This window comes from Bemisia tabaci, chromosome 3 (genome assembly GCF_918797505.1).
Source record: "Bemisia tabaci chromosome 3, PGI_BMITA_v3".
Taxonomy (NCBI): Eukaryota; Metazoa; Arthropoda; class Insecta; order Hemiptera; family Aleyrodidae; genus Bemisia; species Bemisia tabaci.
Window position 1 is genome coordinate 20117808 of NC_092795.1, and position 21764 is coordinate 20139571.

Sequence of the window (21764 nt, forward strand, 5' to 3'; positions counted from 1 at the left end):
TTCCTCAGGTCTACGAGTCTCTAAACTGTCATAAATCATAATGACTGAAAGAGGACTATGGCGCGACTTTGGCACACGTTTTTCTCACTCATAATTATAATTAGATGCAACATGCGGCTCAACAACTTCTCAAATGTTAATTTTACCTATAGGTAACAGAACGAGATTGTTTAGAAATCGTGGATCAGCTTAGAGACCCTAACTTTAAAAAATCTCCTCCTTCCCCGCGAGGCACCTTTCGTTAATATTTACTTAAAGCAGTGGCTATTGTTCGGTCGGCCATGATTATCGTACGGGTAATGTTAAAAATAAATGAATGAGTGAAGACAGGAACTCGTGGTTTATTGAAAACGAAGCATGTTGACCGCAGCAAACTAGTTTGATCCGTAACCGAAAGACGAGATCAAATTATTGAACTCTCTGTTAGAAAAGTCATCATAGGTACCACCTTCGGTGAAGACTAGTGCGAATATCTTACATCCATGATCCAGGTAGCCGTTGACACCACCGCTTTTCACTTTTAAAGAGCTCACGTTATTGTCGAAATGGCCGTGCAGATCGCGGCACGAGCTCGAGTCCCCTGAGAGAGTCGTGTGATCCCCACCGTAGCGATTTTCCGTCCAAATGTCCAATTCCCAACAATTTGAAAGCCCGAAGATGGCCATCAAAAGGAGAGCTGTTGCCTAATACAACATGTGTACGAAGGAAATCATTAAAAATCATATAAAAGATATGTATACCGATGAAGTATATTTTGTGTTTGCAATTGGACGTTTTTCTGTCAAACGGACCTAAGCGTCATAGGGTGAGGAAGGTAGAGGGGGGCTTGGATTGGCGGCGAAACCGGGCGCTGGGATCATTCCGTCCTATGCTCTCAATGCTTTTCCATGGCGCTTAGTTCCGTTTGACAGAATAACGCGCTATCCAGCATTCTAAACCCCTGAAAAGGAACTCAAATTTGCGCTTAGTTCCGTTTGACAGAAATACGTCCAATTTTTACAAGTACACTAATAACAAGGTCACAAATGGACGATGAGCACCAGTCGGTTTTATTTTCGGAATTCAAAAAAAAAAAAAAAAAAAAAAAAAAAAAAAAAAAAAAAAAAAAAAAAAAAACAGAATGAAAAGCAAACGAGAAAAGCAACCTTTTCATGTACTTTTCAAAGGATTTTCCCCTTAATTTGTGGACCAACTGATTGATGTGTCATAAATAATAACCTTTCATTGAGGGAAATAGGAACTGATGAGAGGCGAGAGATCATGCATTTGACCTCGCCACTCTTCACAAATTGAAGAAATTGGTTTAATTTAGCTTGCCGAGAGGAAAATCTCTTAATTTCGGACACATTCCACAATTTTTTCTTAATTTTAGGGTATTTTCGCGGCAAATGGTGGAAAACTAAACTGCTCTTGAAGCAGGGAAGCATTAATATCCTGTCAAAAACTCCTTTATTTGAAGTCCCTTTTCCCAAAAATCTGTCACATGTAGTTACAATGGTATTGACATTATTATCAGAAGCACCACTTTGTAACTACAATTACATATAACGCCACACCTCTGACTTACGGACATAACTCTATTTTGAGATGAGCCCTATGGTTCATAAAACTCCATGTCTCCTAGAGCTCACGTGAACATTTAGATACACCTTTACGCCAGAGGAGCAATGATATGTCCTCAAAAACCGTGGTTTTAAAATCGATATAGTTTTTTATCACTTTTTTTCTGGAAAAAAATATCACAAGACTCAGTGAATAGGACACATTTACGCCAGAGGAGCAATGACATGTCCTCAAAAACCGTGGTTTTAAAATCGATATAGTTTTTTTTATCACTTTTTTCTGGGAAAAAATATCACAAGACTCAGTGAATAGGGCTACCGTTGGCGTGAGAAATCTCCCCATTTTCATGCGACTGGAAATCGATGGAGCTGAAGAAAATGAGCCGGCAGAGCGGCACGCGAAACTAACGTAAATTTCCCCCGATCAATCCTGTTTTATAGTCCGAAAGAAAAGCAGAGAGCGAGAATCACGAGAGGAATAAAAGAGAAGGGAATAATTTGAAATCCTGGCATGAACGGTTGGATCTGGATCAATTGATGAGAAGATTTTCCTTATGCTCTCTCACGTCCGTATCATAAATTTCTTTTCTTTCCGGATTGCATTGAAACCACACCCCCATCCGGGATGCATTTTTTCTTGCTGGTAAAACTGTACCACGTGCCGGTTCCTGCACTTTTGATAAATTGAGAGTGTGCAAACTGCATGCGCGTTCATGTCTATCGTGTAAGATTTATTGAACGTTATGTACTTTATGGGATCAGTGCCTGTGTTTCTTCAAGTGTCTTGCGTATATTTTAGCAACCATTGTAAGCATATTTTATTCGATCGAGTGCGCACAAACATAGAAACAGGGTGATTTAGGAGTGCCCGCTCCTTCGAGATTCGAGATTTGAATGGTTAATTCTGAGTGAAAATTAGGCCTCATTGTGGTTTATATTGTTTCTATAAAAGCTACCCCTAGTTTAAAAAAGCAATCTTTTTTTAAATGTTATAACAAAGATCAAATATTTGAAGATAGTTATTTTTCTGAAGCAGCTCACAGCCTTCCTTGTTCATTTTAGATTTCATAAATATTGAGAGATTGGAAATATAAAAGTAGCGATTTTAGAAAAAGTCTTCTACCTCAAGGAACTTTCATTTTGAATTCCCATTTTCTTCGTAGTTAACCCTGAATTAGATTCCATTTAGATCCATTTTAGATCTCATAAATACTGCTGAGAGATTGGAAATATAGAAGTAGGATTTTAGAAAAAATGTTATACCTCAAGGAACTTTTATCTAGAATTCCCATTTTCTTCGTAGTTAACCCTGAATTAGATTCCATTTAGATCCATTTTAGATCTCATAAATACTGCTGAGAGATTGGAAATATAGAAGTAGGATTTTAGAAAAAATGTTATACCTCAAGGAACTTTTATCTAGAATTCCCATTTTCTTCGTAGTTAACCCTGAATTAGATTCCATTTAGATCCATTTTAGATCTCATAAATACTGCTGAGAGATTGGAAATATAGAAGTAGGATTTTAGAAAAAATGTTATACCTCAAGGAACTTTTATCTAGAATTCCCATTTTCTTCGTAGTTAACCCTGAATCACCCTGTATTCCAATGATGATTAAAACGAGGCACCATTCCAACTGCATAAAGCAAAATCAAGAAGCGGAATTTAACGATCCGAACTTGATTCTTTTTAAGAATTATAGTGATTGCCGAGTGATTTCAATGTTTCATGCAAAGTAAAATCCAAATCAAAAAGTTTATTTATGAACGCAATTTTGAATGAAATGGAGGAACGTATGTTTGGACTCCTGTAGGAGGTGCGAGAGTGATTAAGTGGAGAATCTTACTTCAAGGTGAATAATATATTACCAGACAGAGGTCTTACTCATGATTGACTTAACGGTCACATTTCAATATGGTTCATACGGTATCCCTCCAGCTTAGTCTGAAAAAATACATAAAATCATAAAAGTATGTACAATTGATGGTCAGGTTCGCACTTTTTATAAAATTTCCTTCTAAGAGACGAAATTAAACCGGAAATCTATGAAAACTGTTAATATTATACGAGCAATACATTTCTTTAAATTCATATAATATTTTATTAAAAAAATTATACATTATCAAATCATAAAAATGAAATTTTTAAAAAATCATGAAAAAAATAGGTGACCATTTTTGATGAAAAAAAAATAATAAAATGGAATAAAAAATCTCGATTAAATATGAATAAGAAGCACCGGTCACATCCTCGCTACTCCGACGTAAGGCGTATCTTAATTTCCACTTGAGCCCTATGATCCATATGACTCTACGTTTTCTGGGGCTCATATGGAAATATTGATACGCCCTTACGCCAGAGGAACGACAACATCTCTAGCAGTGTTGACGCACGTGCCAATTCTTAATTTATTGCATCTTGATTCCCTACCCCTTTTTTTGTCGGAGGGAGAAAATTTTCTAGATTCAGCTCGATTTTTTTTCTTTTTCATGGGCTTGGATACTTTGTGAACATGAACCTGTAATAACAGGTAATATCCAAGCAGTTAATGACCTTATCAAAGCAAAATGTATGTAAGCGCCTTGATGCAACTATTCGTGCTCAATGGATGTGCGTGTTGCATAGAAATTGAATTGAAGGCGCTACGGCTTTTTTCAACCGTCAGCGACCCGTACAGCGTACACCTGCGTGCCCCTGTGCGATTATGCTTGCTGTCGGACGACCGTAACCCAGTAAAGGATTAAACCTGATCTCATACACTGGTAAGCTACTGCAGAGTATAACGTGAGGGAAGGTTGGGAGTGCCTACGCCGCCAAGACTATACTCAGTGGTATTCCATAGGTGAAGCGCAAGGTGGGAGGGGGAGGGGGTTGTAGCAGAACTGTTTTTACATGGGCTTGGATATTTAGTCAGTTTCATCTAGGGAAAGGAGTAATTAATCTTGTCAGTGCCAATAAAAGAAGAGAGTGCTTGTAGCCTAGCAGCTAGCAAACTACACTTAAAATAAAATTTTGGACACGAGTTAAAAGCAGGTATGCTGAGATGTAGCTGATGGTCCACATCCATTGGAGTTTGGATGAGGGAATTGGGTGAAAGCTTAAATCTATACAGATTTAAGCTTTGCTAATCTCCCCCCTGTTAAAAATGATCAGTTGAGATCGGTAGAGAAAATGAATTGATATTAACTGATTTTAACTGATATTAACTGATATTAACTGATTTTGACTGATATCGACTGTTACCAACCGACACTAGTTGAAAGTCTACAGATATTTGATGAGTATCAGTTGGTACCAGTGAAGGTTGAACTGATACCAGATGATATTCAATAGATATATGTTGAGCCTCAACAGGTAACAGTTGAAATTTGTTACGTATCACTTGAGGTTCAATTGATATCGGTTTAGCATGAACTGACATCTGTTGAACATCAACTGATCTAAACAACAAATTCAACCGACGTCAATTAAAAGTTTAAACTTAGTCCGATAAGGCTACGTATGCACTTTAACAGGACAACCTACAAATGATTACCTTCACAGATGGATCTCTACCTCTATGGATGATTATCTCTACAGATGAGTATCTCCATATATGATTAAGTACCTCCATAGAGGTAATCATTAAAGGTTCCGTGACCGTTAATAACCCGGGTCATGGGTCATCTAGAATTGACCCTCACAAAAAAAGAAAAAAAGCTCCTAGTGTTTTACTGACTTTTATGGAGTTTCCCGCCGGTATGGTTTTTTCCATGAACGCATTAAATTCTTCATCAGTAAAAAATGGCCGACTAAAAAGAGAATTCCAGCCCGTTTCGTGCGTTTTTAAATTCTCCAAATTAGATGTGAATTCGTGCAACCTGTCCAACAAAGCAACGCGTCATTCATTAAAATAGATAGCTACAGGAACACAATTTGGAACCACTAGAAATGAATAACAGTTTACGGTAGGATAATTAATTTCACAGTATCCTCAATCGAACATATTTATCAACAATCACTTTATTGTTTGACAGAACTAGTGATGAACTAGTGAAGATTCACAAATCCTGAGTATGTTCAAAAGGATACAAGCATCAAGCTACTTGAATTTTGGATGGTGTACGCTACTTTTCAGAGAAGAGGAATAGCAAGGAATCAAAACGACTGAAATATTTAATCAATCATTCTGCCGTGATAGCGAAGAGAGCCGTAAGTGCAAAATTTTCGAAATCGAGTTTTCTTCAAAATTCGTTTAAACTCTTTTAGATGAAATTACTGAGACAGCGAAAACAGCAAAATTCATCCTAATTTAATGAAAGCGAGACGTATGAGAAAGCCGTAAGTGCACAAAAAATGACTATAGGTTTTTTCAAGACAGCCGTAGGTGCATGAGAGCCAATGAAAACAGTGCTTTCCAGTAAATTGCCGCCCTCTTCTGCCAATTTCTAACCTGAAAATGTGTTTGCTGTGCGTCCAAAACGCAACCACGAAATCATGCAGAAGATAACACTTACGGCTGTCTTGCCTAACAATTACCTAACACGAAACTGAATTTTACCTTTTTCATGTACTTTAAAACAAAATCGGTCGAGTTTTAATCCTTCAAATGATTTCTAGGAGTCTTCCGGACGAATAGTGGCAATTTGACAAAGAACGGAGGCTTCTTTCAATAAAATGTTCCAGTCACAAGCCTCTGAGCCCGTTTTCTCAGAACTTCATTTTTGCAGTTACGGCTCTCTTCGCTATCACGGCAGCATTATTCAATACTCACGTGACCATTCGATCTTTATCGGTGTCAGCCTCGCTAAAGAAGTGTTCTCGCATCCGCTCTCCTTCCTCCTCTTTCTCCGCAGGGTCAAAATCAGGATCCTCTTTTTTGTATAGTGTCGAGATTTCTCTGATGAAAAGAGCCTTTACCTCGTGTTCATCTAGAGCTCCGTCATTATTCATATCTGTAAATTTATTGTCCATTCAAACTAACTCACACAAAATTCCCATGAACGGCTGCCATGCAGTGTAATTTTGAAGCTGCTCGACGTATAAAGCCTACCTATTCTGTCCTTAAACCTTCAGGCGTTGCCATATTTCCGTTGGTAAATCACGAATTTTCTGACAAATTTGTGAAGATTATTCTTCCAATTTTTCAGATAATTTTGCTTGCAATTTTACCTACAGTTTTTGAAAATTTATCGGAAAAATATTCATAATTTTCCTCAAAAATAAACATTTTATGAAAGGAAATTCGGCAACTCTCGAATATTCATACGGCATTTTTCTCTAGCACGGCAGTATTTATAAGGTATCACATGTAAAAACAGACAAGATGTGACTTTAATGATTTTAATTCGACCACATTTTGAAATTTGGAACCATTGTTTCTGGCTTATCCGTGTCCGTGAAAGTACCCATCTGTTATATGAAACAATAAAATTGAAGAGGAGGAGGTTGAGGAGAAAGAACAGGAAATAATATATTTAGAGGAATGAGGGGGAGAGACAGAGGAGCAAAGGCTGGAAAAAGGAATGGGTCAAGAATAGAGAACAAAAACAATGAAAAGGATGAAACAGACGAAAAATTGAAAAGAGGAAGAAGAATAAGACATAGAAAAAGATAAAAAGTAAAGAAAGAGTAAAAAAGTCAGAAGAAGAGCAAAAAGAGGAGAAAAAAGAGAGGAAGAGGAAAAAGAAGGGGAAAAGAGAAAGTAGAGGAAGAAGAGGAACACGAAGAGAAAATAAGAAAAAATAAGGAAAGAGAATTCTACCCATATGAGTTGGTAGCCTATTTAATGCCGATGAGGTATGTTTTTTAGGAAGTATTGACCTCTGGACATGGGCAATTTTGCTTTGAAGTTTAAGGAAGGTGCTTTCGTTATCTTCGCCGTCGACAGCTCATGGAAACAACAGCACTCACCATGCAGGCGGAAAAATAAAGTAGGGTTGAAATCTTGGAAGTTCATCTGATCTGTATGCTTCCAAACATCTTTTAATTGTTCCTCGCTTCCAGGGTGCCGAACTTGCTGAAACAAGAAAATAATGTATGACACTAGGAGGCCATACGGGCTACGCTCCCTGAATGCTTCGCGTTTCCACTCTACTCCCGGACTCGGACTCCCGCGTACTCCCCGCGTACTCCCCGCGTATCCCGCGTACTCCCGCGTACTCCCCGCGTACTCTACGCGTGCTCCCCGAAGTATGCTTCGCGCCTCGGGCGTAATGCGTCGCGCGTTCCTTTTATGACTTTTTTTTTTCCTTAATAAAGAAGGTGTGAGAATCTGAAGCTCAAAATTTAAGGTGACAATGAGATAAGCACCTCTCAAAATGTGACCGTGACCTACGTTTGGGCCTTTTGTGGTATAGAGACGACGTTTTCTGTTTCCCCCACTTTCTAACTCGATTAATAATTAATTAAAGATCGTTTTATTGGACACTGTTTTTTCTCACCAGAAAAATGTGTGATGCGTTGAAAGGAGGACCACCGAGAACCATGATCGGACTTAAACATCACTAACCTTTTCTCTTTGACGATAAATTTCTGCCCAATTGCGTTTGTGGGTGTAGTAACTTTCCCTTTGCTCGCTTCCCATGGCATTTATTCTCTCCTCTTCCTCCATTTTTTTCTTCATCTCGTGGTTCTTGAATGCTTGTCGTCGCATTTGATCTAGTTTGTTCAAATCATCCACCGTCTAAAAATATAATTACATCTCTTTCGGCTATCTAAATTTTATTTTTATAGAGGCACGAATTAATTAATAACAGCGAAAGAGCACATATGTAAGAAAGCGTCAAATTGGAAAATACGTATACAGGGTTATTCGAAAGTCACGCACCACTGGCCATAACTTTAGTTCTAATTATGATATCGATTTGCGGTTTAAGACGTTTTTCCACATATCGAGGGGGAAATTTTTTTGGGTACTTTCCAATTTTTGATCCCCTCGGGGAGAGGGGCGGGGGGCAACTCAAAAATTTCAAATGGCCATGCACCCTCCTCATGGTTAGTAGTGGTGCGTGACTTTTGAATAACCCTGTATATAGGGCTCTAATTTGTGAATATTAGTTGTCACTGTACTGATATTGTGTTTCAAGGGCTGTAACCTACTATCGACGGTTAAACTATACCGGACTAGGTATCTCGTTTGTGGTATTTAGAAATTATTTTTGCGGGAAATGACGTATACATCATTCTCGAATGTAAAAGACACCTGACCGTACTAGAATCCCTTTATACTGAGAGTCAAGACAATGTGAATCCATTTCTGATTGGTTCCCGTATTTTAGGCCTTCACAGTGTCACAAACGGGAATAAAGATTACATTTTCGCCGATTGCAAAGATTATAATCTGGAATGGACCAGGGAATTATGGGTTCGGTAAGGAACAAACGGAATGAGAGAAGGAACGGAGAAAGGAATTTGAGAATGGGCCTATCAAAGATTACGAAAAACGTTCAATTTCTGTAATCTTTATTCCCGTTTGTGACTCCATGAGGGGATGTTGTCTTGACTGTCAGTATAAAGGGACTCTAGACCGTACCAGAGAAGTCTAAATTATACCGCTTTAAGGAGATATCGGAGATCATCGGCTTCGAAAGAGTGGGGATTTTTCGTGTCCAAGTGCACTATACCCTTTGGTTCACGATCGGTAATTTTTGCGAGATCTCGCCATCGAGAGAGCAATCGATCAATTTCTGCTCGTTTTATCTCGTTCAGTTTTGATCGTAACTCGGGTTTCAGTTTATCCAGTTCGTCTGCTATCAAACCTGACTGAAAACAATAAACAAATGAAGAAAATAATACACGAAGAATAAGAACAGAATCTATCAACAAAGAAACTAGAGAACTATGTCTATACCAGTTTCCGACATCGCAAATTCTTGCCACGCATCAAGTGTCAATACCGAATTTCAACTTGGTTTAATTTTACCGCCAAGTCAAACTATCTTTTGATTCGTAAATTTTCTTTTGGCTTTCCTTTGTCTTTTCCAGACAACAAAAAATCAACACAAACAATTCTGCGTGATAATAACGTAAAAATGGAAATTTTCAAACACATCAATCAAGACACGTATTTCTTTAGTGTCATAATATCATAAAAAATATCATAATTTTCGAAATTATACCCACGCTTCCACTCTCAAAATTTTAGCATGCGCTCTTTAAAGTATCAGTCACTTTTAAACAAACCCAGATTAAACATATCATAACGTTTGAGAAACAAAAAAGGAGCTTCAGTTCACTTCACTGTAACAGTATAAGGTTTAAAGAAAATAATTGTTTAAAAAAAAAAAAACAACAAAAAAACTATTGCATAAAACCAAAAACTCCTTTGATAAATATCACCGTTCAAATCATTCAGAAGAACATCAACGTTGTTCATAAATTTCAATAATTGTCGCGCTTTGGTATTTGTATTGAAAGAAAGAATAAAGGAAATTAATACGTTCAATTTCGTTTAATACTGTGCAACACCTCTGTTGATAAATAGTTGCTTCAGGCGCAGCCGCGCGGCGGGCGGGCGGCCAGAGCGAAACGCGCATTGGCGCCTACAAACCTAAGTGGATACTTCAAGCGTTGTGCAATGCGCGAAGTATCCAATTAGGTTTGTAGGCGTCAGTGAGCCTCTAGCGCTAGCAGCACGCCGCGCCGCGCGCCGCTCCGCTCTGTTAGGCTTCCATAGGTATTATACTCGCATAGTCAGCGTTTTTTAACCCATGATTTTGAAATGTTTGCACACTCTGCATTGATTATTCTCATTTAAATTGATGGGGAAAAAAATATGTATCAATTTATCTTGGTTTTTTCCCTCTTTTATTCATTTTTGCAGTTTCTGTCGGCACAACTGCGGCTCATTGAAATTAATGTCGCTTGGAAAAGGTTTTACAAATATTTGCCACGTTTTAAAAATATGAATATTTTCAAAATAAAGTAATAGTTTCGTAAAGAAAAAATTAAAAAAATAAAAAAAAGTACCTATTCATATATAAGGTATATTGTACATCGAATATATTAGGGAATTGAAATAAAACCAATATTCACCATTACAATTTAAAAAGATTATTCAAAAAGGAGAGAGTATTAACATTTCATTTAGAAAATGAGCAACCATAACACAACCTCTTTCTCTCTCAATTTTCTCATTTCCAATATTGTCAATATAATTTTACATATAGACAAAAATATAACGCTTGGCCCAAGTCACTGTTTCTTATTTTACGTGTGGGCGTAAACTACTGGACAAAAAAGGTGTGCGGACAAAAATCGTTAACAAAATGTCCTGAAACCATCCATCGGTGTTTAATCGGGGGTTTCCTAAAGACTTTTTATTTTGTTTGGAAAATTAATTTTTTTAATAATTTAAACCAAATTATCAGATTATACTAATAAAAAAATTAAAATAAATAAGAAATTCTGATTGGGAATTTTGAATCACTGAAGTTTGAGGTTTATCGGTTCTACCTTTGAATTGTATTTAAATTCATACGTATATATTATGAAAATGGGTTTATACCGAAAGGTCGTTGTTATCAAGTATGTCCAGCTTCTCCCGTAGGTCAGTGTCCGACAAAAGAATTGAGCCAACCTCTTGTATATATCGCCGATATTCTAGATCCATTTCGCTCTGACATGACGCCGACAGAGATGAAAAAAAGGAGAAAAAAATGAAATTGTGGTAAATCAACCAAACTCCAGGGGGCTATTGATGATTCGGCTACATTTCAGTCATTTAGCAAGCATTTTGAAGGTAACCACTTTGGTGCAAAAATATGTATCAAAACCCGAAGTGCGTTTCCTATTGAAATTTTTGGGGAAAAAATGATTCAATGCTTTAATTTTCTACTCTAAGCGTGCAGATATACGGATTCGCTTACACTTAGGTCAGTGCCTTGATTTGTTGTTCATAAATACAATTCCCTTCCTTCAATTAATTATTCATGACAAGAAAAACAATTCCTCGCTAGACAGATGCAACGAAGGCCATAAAAATCCTTTCATTCATCGAAATTCCTTAATTTTTACTCACAAACTTATCACTGAGCTCTGGATATTTACGGAGCATTTCTTCAACTTCCTTATCCGATAGTAGCTGATGATTAGGTGATTGTAGTATGCCTCCTTTGATGATTTTCCAACAGGACAAGAAACACACTAATACAAAAAGACGCAGCATTCTAACCGACTAAAATTCACAATCGATGAATTGATTGTAAATAATTTTCAAACCATCACCTGACACGTTTAGAATACAATTAAAGTTAAGATGGTGAATAAACTCGCGAATCGATAACATTGAGAGCTAACTGTTGCATTACGAGATATTGCCGAGTGATGGTTTGGAATCAATCGCTTTCAAGCGTGTAATGGACAGATCAAACATTCGAGTCAGTACATTCCAAATGAGTGGCGATCGATTGGAAAGATGAATGCTATTGTCCTAGGTTATTGTTGGCGTAGCTCATCGTTTAGGAAGAGAATTTTTGTCATTCATTACTGATTAGGAAGGTATTGATGACTGATTCTAGGATCTGGGTAAAAAGAATTGACCTCTTTTAAACAAATGCTGAAAAGCACAAACATAGCTTCCCAGAATTAATTTGGAAATGCATATTTTATTCGTTTGTTTTAATCATGCACGGAAAATGAGAGCTCGAATGTATGATTACTAACTTACAACAAGAGGACTAGATCGACTCAACATCATGCTTCTCTGAAAGTTTCGGTCAGAAAATGTTACTGAAGAATCCTTTCATGAGCATCCAACGAACTCAATTAATTTTGGATTTAAAATATTTCCAATCAACAGTCAGTGTTTTTTGTCAAGTAGTTTTGCGAAACTTTAAACTAAATCTGTGGTTAAGTATATGTATTTTAGAGGAGAACAAATAATCGAATATCCATTTGATTTGAGCGAGACTTGCTATTATTTTACAGTATTGAGGGGATTCTTTTATTTTAAATTCTACTTGACATACCTATAATCATTAAGCCTTTTGCTGCTAATTTTCCATGATGGAAACAAGTCAACCAACAGTTAAAGTGATAGACCTTACTTATCTGATTTCTATTTGTAATTTTTGATTCCCTCATGAAATGAAATTAATAATGGTCAGTCGCTTTGGTTTGGAAGTTCTGGAACGCACGCTGCACTTTTCTGGGCACATTTAACATTTTTAGTTTTTTATATTACACTGCATTTATGTCTCAATTTGATTGGATCTCGTAGAAAGGGATCTAATGCATTTCAGTATTGCTAAGATGCCACAATTTCTTGCATTCAGTAACAAACCGGAAACCTTCCGCAAGCGCAAAAATAAAAATGGAATATGAATAATATGAACCTGATGAGTGTTCGAAGGCAGTCAAGATGCCTTATCAGATCTGATTTGAATTTTCGAATATTGTGCAAGACAAAGCAAACGCTTCTAGCACAGTAGTAATCGATTGCATCGTGATTTGACAGGAGTCTACGGTCTTCTTAGTCTTTTTGGTGCCGCTATTTCACCATTTTGTAGAAAAGAAATTTCGCGTTTTTAATTAGTTTTTGCAAATATAATGAGTGTTAAAAATTAAAAATCAGCCTCGCAAAGTGCAGTTTTCTTGTGAGTAGCCTCTGAAAGTATTAAATCTATGAAATTACCCTCAATTCCCTTTCACCCCAAAAAATCGTGCATTTTGATTTGTTCACGTTGCTTCATGACTTTAGAAATTTTAATAGTTTATGAGTTATTTAATATCCATGATAGATTATTCTGCTGTTTTTTTTTTTTTTTTTTTTTTTTTTTTTTTTTAAATTGAAAAGCCTTTTCCATGGTTTTAATTAAACATTACGTACCATGAAACCATCTTAAGTCCTTAAAAATAACAATTTGTCGGCTGATTTTGAAAGAATCGATTATTATATAATAATGGCAGCTCAAAGGTTCATATTTGATGTCCAGCTGTTGAATATATTGCAGCTACGCAATGACACTACATGGTCAAGCGATGAAATTTTCAACCACGAATAGTGCTCCATTATGGGTTTGATAATTTTCTTAGGTTATTTAAACGTCACGAACGCATGAATTATGATTGCCTAAGTACATAAGTTTCGGAGGAATGAATTATCTACTCAATACCGATCTTAATTCTAATGAAGCTATGAGTGCTGTGAGGCCGATATAAGAGGTGCAAAAGCTTGTGTAGGTAAAGTTGCATGCACCGTTTTTGAAGGCGCTTTGAATCGTGACTTGAAATAAGGCTCTTGGAAAATGCTGGGTATAGTTTCTGACAATCGGAGGGTTTCGTCAGGAAGAGGGAGTAGAGGCTTGAACGTTATTGAAAAGGTATACTACGGAAGTAAATTTTTGCTCTCGCGAAAACTTGTAAACTTTTAGATTACGCAATCTTCAGTTGATAAATTATTATGGATACAATGAGGTCAAAAGTTGCAGAATTATAAATGATATGGTTAGCAACTAATTTAAAACATCATTCTAGTTAGTTAATAGTTTGAGTGTAATAATAGCCTCTACATTTGAAGTTGTGAAGACAATTTTAAGTAAGTTCGTACGTGATCTGAAAATCATGTTCAATGGGATGAATTTTTGATCAAATGTTGCATATTCCGGAAATGAATTATTGGTAAAGTAACGCTATGTTTTTGACGGTAAACGGTTTTGTTAAGATTCCTGCGTAGAAAGGTGGCTGAACAAAAGATACGTGTCGCGCAGGTATTTTACGAGAAAATCAATAATTACTCCGGAAAACCATTGTGTTTCGGTTCGCTATGCCACAAACTTCCAATTTTCGATGAAAAAATAAATGAATAAAATAAAGCAAAAATGAAAAATTTGAAGCGACGCAATTGAGGTACCAAAACCTAAAAGCTCACCGTATTGACGAAAGTAAAATTCCCGCCTTTCATGACGTGTAATGATACGTTTCAATGAGATTACATTAGTAGCATTTATTCTCTGTGACCATAATGACTTCCAAAAGTCTCGTGTCCTGATATCGACTAGTTTATGATCCACAGTCAATGCTCCGCAAATATAAGTTGAAAACTTTCAAGGTAAATAACATCCTTTTATTTCACGCTGTTCAATTAGCAAGTACACCGTCCCTGGAGTGCCCACCAAAAGTTTAAAAATGCTTTATATTTACACGGAGTGAATGGGTGCACACTGCACGGTGTTCAATTCACTCTTGTTTACTAGCAGCCTGTTTTCGGAGAGCAGCCGGTATGGAGTGGTAAACAATTACGCTATGGGGAATAAATGTAAAAGGTAAAATAAAACAAGGTAAAGAACGGAAACAAACCAGTATGGGCCCAGCTCCGCTTCAGGTGCATTTAAATGGATTCTCGGCTTGTTGGTAGAGCTTCCAAAATAAATAAAACTGAAAATAGGTAAAAACTCTCCCCCTTTCACCACAAATGCGGGTTCGGACTAACACAATGAACACAAACCTGATGTTGAAAAGTAACGTGTCCTGTCCATTTCCAGATGAGTCCCACAACATATCATGGAGAGGCTGGAGGACAAGGCGCATTATGGTGCGAGAAATACGTGTTTAAAGTTTCGAAATTACATGGACCCTTGTGGCGGAAAGAAAATTCAAACTGCTTTTTCATGCTTAAAAATTGAAAGGCAGCGAATTTTTCACAGAATATGCTTTAAGACTAGATCTACTTGAAATCATTAATATCTCAATTTTTTTTAAAAAAAAAAAACTGCACTTAATTATGTCCTCTAAGCAGTCTAAGCCCTTAATGGTGAAATTAAAGAAACATTTATCTCGGTTTGTGACGTCACAAAGTTTCTATCATACTTTATGCCACCGAAGACAAGATGAAATCCTTGGTGCCTTCAATTACTCTTCTATGCAACGCGCACATCCATCAAGCACCATAGTAAGTGCATCCAGGCGCTTTTGCAAAAGTTGCATTGTCGCGTCTATCTTTAGAGGTACAATTTTCTTGAAATCTGAACGCATCTTAATTGGACTACATTTTGCAATTTGGACCTATGGATTCTAGCCCGGTTTAAAAACAACGTATATGCCAGTAGTTGCCAGTACTGAAAGCGAAGATTGAGGACGAATGGCAGGATCACGAAGCAGAGGAGCAGGCTGGTTTTAGAGCTGGCAGGTCTACGATAGATCATCTCTTTGTTATTGTCCAGGTCATTGAGAAGAAAATGGCCGTAGCTCAGGAGCTGCATTTAATTTTCGTGGATCTCCAGAAAGCGTATGACAGTGTGCCGTTGGTGAAACTTTGGGAGGCCTTGGAAAAATCGAATTTTAACGGGGGGTTGATTGATGCTGTCAAGCGATTTTATAAAGGGAGTTTTACCAAAATTAAGTATCATGGGGGGTTGTCAGCGGGATTTTATGTGACTAAGGGTTTAAAACAGGGATGTTGTTTGTCGCCAACATTATTTAAAATTTACCTCGAATGTGTGCTAAAGGAATGGAAAAGGAAGTGTTCTGGTATGGGTGTCCCCTTGGGTGATCTTGAAACTCTGTTCACTCTGTGCTTTGCTGATGACCAGGTGGTGGTTGCTCAAGATCAAGAAGACGCGGAGTACATGATGCGCAAGTTAGTAGAAGAATATCGGAAGTGGGGTTTGGAAGTCAGCATATCCAAATCTGAGAAGATGACTTTTGGTGGTGATCAGCAAAGCATTGAGTTGGAGGATGGGCAGCAGATCAAATGCTGCGAGCACTTCAAGTACTTGGGAGTGCGGTTGACCCAGGATGGAAGGACGGATCAAGCTATCAGGGAAAGGAACACCTTAGCAAGGAAGGCTATAGCGATGTTAAATGGAATCCTCTGGGATCAGCGGATTTCCAAAGATAACAAGAGGAGGATATACAACGCTGTAGTAAAAAGTATATTAACATACGGATGTGAAGTTTGGCAGCTGAAGAAACGGACACAGGATATGCTAAGAGCAACGGAGATGGATTTCTGGAGAAGGTCGGCAGGAATTTCTAGGAGAGATCGGGTCCGTAATGATAGAGTGCGTCAGATAATGGAAGTCGAAAATGACATCGTGTTCGACGTCATGACCAAACAACTTGTTTGGTATGGTCATGTCAATAGGATGACGGAAGAGAGGCTGCCAAAAAAGATGCTTGATTGGGTTCCTCCTGGGAGGAGGCGTAGGGGACGCCCAGTGAGAGGTTGGCGACAGGGGGTGTTAAGTGAGATGAGGGAGTGTCAACTCCCTGATAACCTGTGGGAAGACCGAGCTTTGTGGCGTTTAGGTGTCGCAAAGCGCCAAAGAGCGCTATAACAGCGACTCGTATGTATGTATATGCCAGTAGTTTCCCTATGCACATAAGTGTTTTTCCAGAAGAGCCAGACTTCATAGTTCCGAATTGCAAAATGCAGTCCAATTGTTCGTGTAGTTTGAAAAATCGATGCTGATACACTAGGAAAAAACTTGTCAAGAATTCTGACGCTGCAATCTTCCTATCATCTTGTATTTTTTGATGAACTGCTAATTGTCGTCCTTTTTTTATCTCTAAGTGAGAATGATTCAATTAACCATCAGAAAATTTATTCTTCACAAAATTCGTCTTGGCGTTTTGATATTAATCAGTTAATTGGATGAAATGGTTAATTTAATGATCAACAAAACACCGCATGAACATTCAAACGTTGCCAGGCTCCTTCTGTTAAAATTATAATTTTCAAAAAAGCTTGTGCATATTCCCCATTTTACTGATGAATTTTGTGCGCAATGCAATAGTCTAGTGTCTCTAAAAATACCAAGAAATAAAAATGCAATCACATTTTTCGAGCAAAAATAAATATTTCTTTTAAAAAAATATGACTCGATCATATTCAAAGGCTCATAGAGCGTTCTTCCTCAACATGACAGAAATAATTTTTAATTGGGCTTCCAATCTGCAGCGACTTTTTTTTCCCCTTTTGCGTCGCAGCCCAACAGTCAGAAAAAACACTCGCGAGTATGCGCCTCGGTTGAAGTTTTTATAGGTCTCCACGGATTTGTCAAACGAGCTTCAGATGAAACATTAATCAAACAGAACGCTCCCCATTCACCTGCTTGAGGTAGAGCCTTTTTTTTGCAGCTCAGTTCAATTATGTGCTTGAAAAGGCTTCCTCTATTTTCTCTCAAGGCGCGTTCAATGACTTCCCTGAAAACGATGCGTTAACCAGGTCATGCGTAATATTCAGCTGATCAAAGGCAACCAACGAGGAGCCATTTTTCTCGATGTTTTTCGACTCGGCAGGGAAGCTGAACCGTGCTGGAGGAGGGGGGAGGGTGAGGGGGGGGGAGAGGAGGGAGGGGGCAAAAACGAGAGGAAAACATCGCACTCAGGTAGTGGCGCAAAAACTTACTTTTGATGATTTATTCGCGATTTCTCCGTTCCTGCGCCGTGCCATTTTCTGTGATCAAAGGGGTTGTATTTTCATCACGTCAATTCTGACTCCACCGAAATGATCCGATCAGGCAAGCGGTGCGCTGGATCGTAAAATGAGACTCTATATTTGTATCAGCAGACCGAAATCAATTTCGTTAGGAACGTAGAATTCAGGTGTAACCCAGAGAAGTCATGGCATTAAAACTGGTACTGTGCATGTTATGGTGCATTTTTAGTTGCAAATACCAACGAGACTCAGAAAATTGCACCAATATTTTATTAACAAAATAAAAAAGGAGGAGCCTATACGCTAAGTACATGATAATCTTACTTTAGTCGAGGCCTTTTGATTCCACACAACCATTATCAAGGGCTCACACTATGATTAATATAATTATTTTGCTATCTTATGTAACGCAATTCACCCTAGCATGTTTCGATAATATTCTTATTATTTATTGTAATTTATTGTAATTCAGTTTTTTGACTGCATGCATGTCTACCTTTGAGGCTTTCAAAGTGATTTTTACAGATTTTGCAACAAAGCTTATTTGGATTCCATTTTGCAATAAGGAACTAAAATATCTGGCCTATCGGTAAAATCACTTCAGTGTATAGGAGAGCTAATAGCACATCCGTCGTCTCCAAACAGAGCCAGCGATTGTGGTTCCTAATTGCAAAATGCAGTCCATTTTGCATATACAATGCTCTTTTCCCACATATGGCGGCACAAGTTTTATAAATTGAACATTTTGTTCCAGGTCGTGAGTGAAGCGGTCAAACATATTGAGGTGCCTTCTCATCGTGCCGCGTAGTGATCCGCTCACCCTAGTCCTTCCTCTTCCCAATTTTTTAGTCCTTGTTCCAGAAGAATACACCTAACTCTGGCTCGTTCCCGGTTAACCTTTTCGCCTTGGAGGAAGACCCACATCAAAATCACGCCAGAATCATTTGAAGGATTCTACATTAAAACCCGTCCCTCAAAATTTCAAATGTCTCTTCGCGTTTTGAAAACAAAACAGTCTAGCCTGAGTTTGCAAGCGTTCGGGGATTTGGTCTTGTTGTCAGGGACACTATAAAAAGAAAAAAAATCCCCGAGTTCACCAGATTTAAATTAAAATAATAATATACAAAAAAAAAAAGTCCAAATATGATGAGTCACATTGACGGAAAAACTTGTCGGCACTTATCTCAATCCGAAATGTTTTGGCGGCCGACTTTAACGGTGCGTAATGGGAGGTACGTGTGCTACCGTACCGTCCGTTCGGGGCAAGAGGCATTGCGGGTTGCGGCCGACCGCGGCGCAACTAACGACCAAGAGTCGAAGGTCTACGCCGATTTGGACACGGTTTACCGGTTCACACTCCCGCTCTGCTCCCGAGAGACCCATGTAAGGGAGGCTGCACTCCTGCACATCGAAAAACTCTTCAACCAGTGGCTGAACGGATTGTGCAGTCCCGAGGTCGTTACCCAGAGCCATTCGAACGATTCGGAGCAAGACACGATCCCGCCTCCTTGCTACTCCCTCATATCCCTTCACGCTCCCTCCATAGCGTCCCTGGCCAACTTGTGTCCTTTTGAAGACGTGCGCGACAAAAGCAAGCATATTCTACTCATGATAAAGGTAATTTCATTATTCCGATTGCATTTTCCAAATATGATAATTTCCTTCTATACGTACACTCGAGGTACCCGCTCGATGACGTCACTTTCTTGATGACATCGTGGAGGCATCACTTTTCTCGATAAAGTCATTGGGGCACTCATGAATGACGTCATCGAGACCTCAACCAATCCAAACATAAGTTAATCTTGTATCATTCTTCAATGCAAATGTATACTTATTGAATCTTCATATTTTAAGTTACCATTTTCCATAAATTTATGTATGCTTCAAAATGAGCATAAATTTATTTCCTTTTTTGTGTGTTTTTCTCTTTATTTCATCGCTCCGCTGACGAGAGAGCGTATATGTTTACTTCCAGATGAGCCCTGGAAAGGATAAAGTTACACGGAGAATAAGACTTGTGTGTAAATTATGATACGCCCTTACGTCAGAAGAGCAACGATATGTGGGTAGTAAAATTTGTAAAAAGAAAAAAGGAAAAAAAAAAGAAAAATAAAGAGAGGAAACCCTTACAGCCTTAACGATAAGAAACACAGTCAATAATACACATACTTCCCCTCTTGAAATAGTGTACTACATACAACGTATCGAGTCAGCGCACTAAAGCTACGTGTGAAATGTTGTAACAACCGTATAATGAGATTACATAGTTATTGGTTCGGGCTCTTCTGGGAATATGTACTCGTAAACCATATGAAGAGCATATTTGAGAGGCTTGGAGGACAAGGCGCATAAGCACGGTGGCTATCTCGAGAAATACGTGTTTGAGGTTTCGAAAATTTCATGTCCTCAAAATTACTTTTTGATGCTTAAAGATTGGAATTTGGGAGCGAATTTTTGACAAAATATGCATTAAAACTAGTTCTAATCGAAATCATTAATATCTCATTTTTTTTCGAAAACTGCACATATGTGCCTCGTCCTCCGAGCCCCTCATTTATTGATTTCGGGGGAAAACTCTTTTTTTTTCTAGTAGCAGAAAATAGAATCCAAAAGGCATTCACTTTCGCACACGATTTCGCACCATGCTATTCCCAACTATCAAGGCATATTGTTATTCATTATTTTCCCTTTAGGTCCATTTATAATCTGAACGAGAAATAATTTTTCGTCTGCAGTTTTTCGGACCGTCGCGTCGGTCGCTGAGGATTTTATTATGCTTGGCGTGTTTATGATGTCGGAAATATCATACATTTGGTCATCATAACTTCAACCTCCGTCCTTTGTGCGGGGTTACAGTTTTATGGATGTTTTTATGGCTTGCGAGGCTAATCCCAAGCCTGCACCCCACTCTCATCCCTCATGCAAATAAAATCGGGAATGGGGTTTTCATTGTTTATGGGTTAAATGCCCCTCGGTCGCGCCTTGCAGTTCCGATTTGATGGTCAATTACGGACTGCATAAAATCACGCCCGCCCAACTCTGTAGCAAGCATTAAAATCCAATCAAAATTACGACGCAAAGTTTTTCGCAGACCTCGTGTTTCCTATGGTCCTCTTAATCCAGGCAGCAGCAATAAACTAAAGTGAAAAAAATGCGTCCCAAACATTCGTAGGTATGCTACCAGGGCTGTCGCAAGGGTAAATTGAGGGGCTTGGAGGACAAGGCGCATAAGTGCAGTTTCTGCTACTTCGAGGAATACGTGTTTGAAGTTTCGAAATTACTTGGATCCTTATGGCGGAAAGATGGTTCAAATTGACTTTTTGATGCTTAAAAATTGGAATTTGGGGGCAAAGTTTTCACAGAAAATGCATTATGACTAGTTGTACGTGAAATAATTAATTTCTCAATTTTTTCAAAAGGTACACTTACGCGCTTTGTCCTCCAAACCCCTCAATTTATTGTCATCCACGCAAATACTTTGATGCCCCGGTCAATGCGTCAGTAAAGAACCTTTCATTTCTCCCTTCAACTGTTTTGAACGTTCTCGACTCGCAAAAAATGCATATAATTAAAACCTGAAAAACAAATATCGCAAATGAAAAAGTGCCTCTCCTATTCACCAAATGCCACTGTGAAAGGATCCTGAAAAAGGCTAATCTCATGCCAAACACAGTACGCAAGTTGACCCTCATTTTTTTTTTTCGAGGCATCCAATAGTGCCCATAAATGTGGCGGAGATCATGAAAATGTATAACTACTTGAGGAGACGACCTTCGATGTCTTTATAGTTCTGTCTAATTCCTATTGAAGTATAATGTCCATAAAGATATTTCTTCT

At 38.2% G+C, this 21764-nt stretch overlaps 2 protein-coding genes across 13 annotated transcripts in view; one reads left to right on the forward strand and one right to left on the reverse strand.

Annotated features, from left to right (window-relative positions):
* Positions 1 to 313: 313 nt before the first annotated feature.
* On the reverse strand, positions 314 to 12832 carry LOC109029954 (nucleobindin-2). 12 transcript variants are annotated; one of them, XM_072297989.1, is made up of 11 exons: positions 12592 to 12827; positions 11565 to 11689; positions 11052 to 11162; positions 9098 to 9307; positions 8055 to 8228; positions 7457 to 7562; positions 6318 to 6498; positions 5283 to 5424; positions 3433 to 3508; positions 1882 to 1992; positions 314 to 683 (listed from the first exon to the last, which is right to left on the reverse strand). In XM_072297989.1, the coding sequence occupies exons 1-9, from the start codon at positions 12626 to 12628 to the stop codon at positions 3467 to 3469; spliced, it is 1128 nt and encodes a 375-aa protein (XP_072154090.1). In that variant the 5' UTR covers positions 12629 to 12827; the 3' UTR covers positions 314 to 683; positions 1882 to 1992; positions 3433 to 3466. The 12 variants fall into 12 exon arrangements, with proteins under 12 accessions (XP_072154090.1, XP_072154092.1, XP_072154085.1 ...); XM_072297991.1 differs by having other exon boundaries at positions 11565 to 11720; XM_072297984.1 differs by having other exon boundaries at positions 12514 to 12827.
* A 133-nt stretch (positions 12833 to 12965) lies between these two features.
* Sesn (Sestrin) overlaps positions 12966 to 21764 on the forward strand; it is a 511698-nt gene continuing 502899 nt past the window's right edge. The window contains exons 1-2 of the mRNA XM_072297982.1: positions 12966 to 13140; positions 18679 to 19541. Of these exons, the coding sequence (XP_072154083.1) occupies positions 19068 to 19541 (474 nt within the window). The 5' untranslated portion in view covers positions 12966 to 13140; positions 18679 to 19067. The remainder of the gene's footprint in view (positions 13141 to 18678; positions 19542 to 21764) is intronic.